Source organism: Penaeus monodon, chromosome 23 (genome assembly GCF_015228065.2).
Source record: "Penaeus monodon isolate SGIC_2016 chromosome 23, NSTDA_Pmon_1, whole genome shotgun sequence".
NCBI classification, from domain to species: Eukaryota; Metazoa; Arthropoda; class Malacostraca; order Decapoda; family Penaeidae; genus Penaeus; species Penaeus monodon.
Window position 1 is genome coordinate 1,157,807 of NC_051408.1, and position 240 is coordinate 1,158,046.

The following is a 240-nucleotide window of genomic DNA, read 5'->3' on the forward strand; positions in this document are numbered from 1 at the left end:
CCTTCCTCCCTCCCTTCTAACCGCCTCAACCCGCAACGCTCCCCGCCCCCCTCTTCGCCTCGTCCCTCTGCGCGCGAACCTTCCCGATCCACTGCTTGAAATACGCCATGTTCTTCTTGAAGTGGTAGATGAGGAACCAGTCCCCGTAGTTGCCCTGGGGAAGGACGTGGATGAGGTGGGTCTTGGTCGCCTGGTCCCGCGTCAGGTACACCAGGTAGGTATTGCGGACGTTGGGGCTGA

At 61.2% G+C, this 240-nt stretch overlaps 1 protein-coding gene across 1 annotated transcript in view; it reads right to left on the reverse strand.

The window, feature by feature from the left end:
* Positions 1-240, reverse strand: part of LOC119587699 (innexin inx2-like) — a gene marked incomplete at its 5' end in the record, with an annotated part of 4,966 nt that continues 4,726 nt past the window's right edge. Inside the window, 1 exon segment of the mRNA XM_037936378.1 lies at positions 1-236. Coding sequence (XP_037792306.1) covers positions 26-236 — 211 coding nt within the window. The 3' untranslated portion in view covers positions 1-25.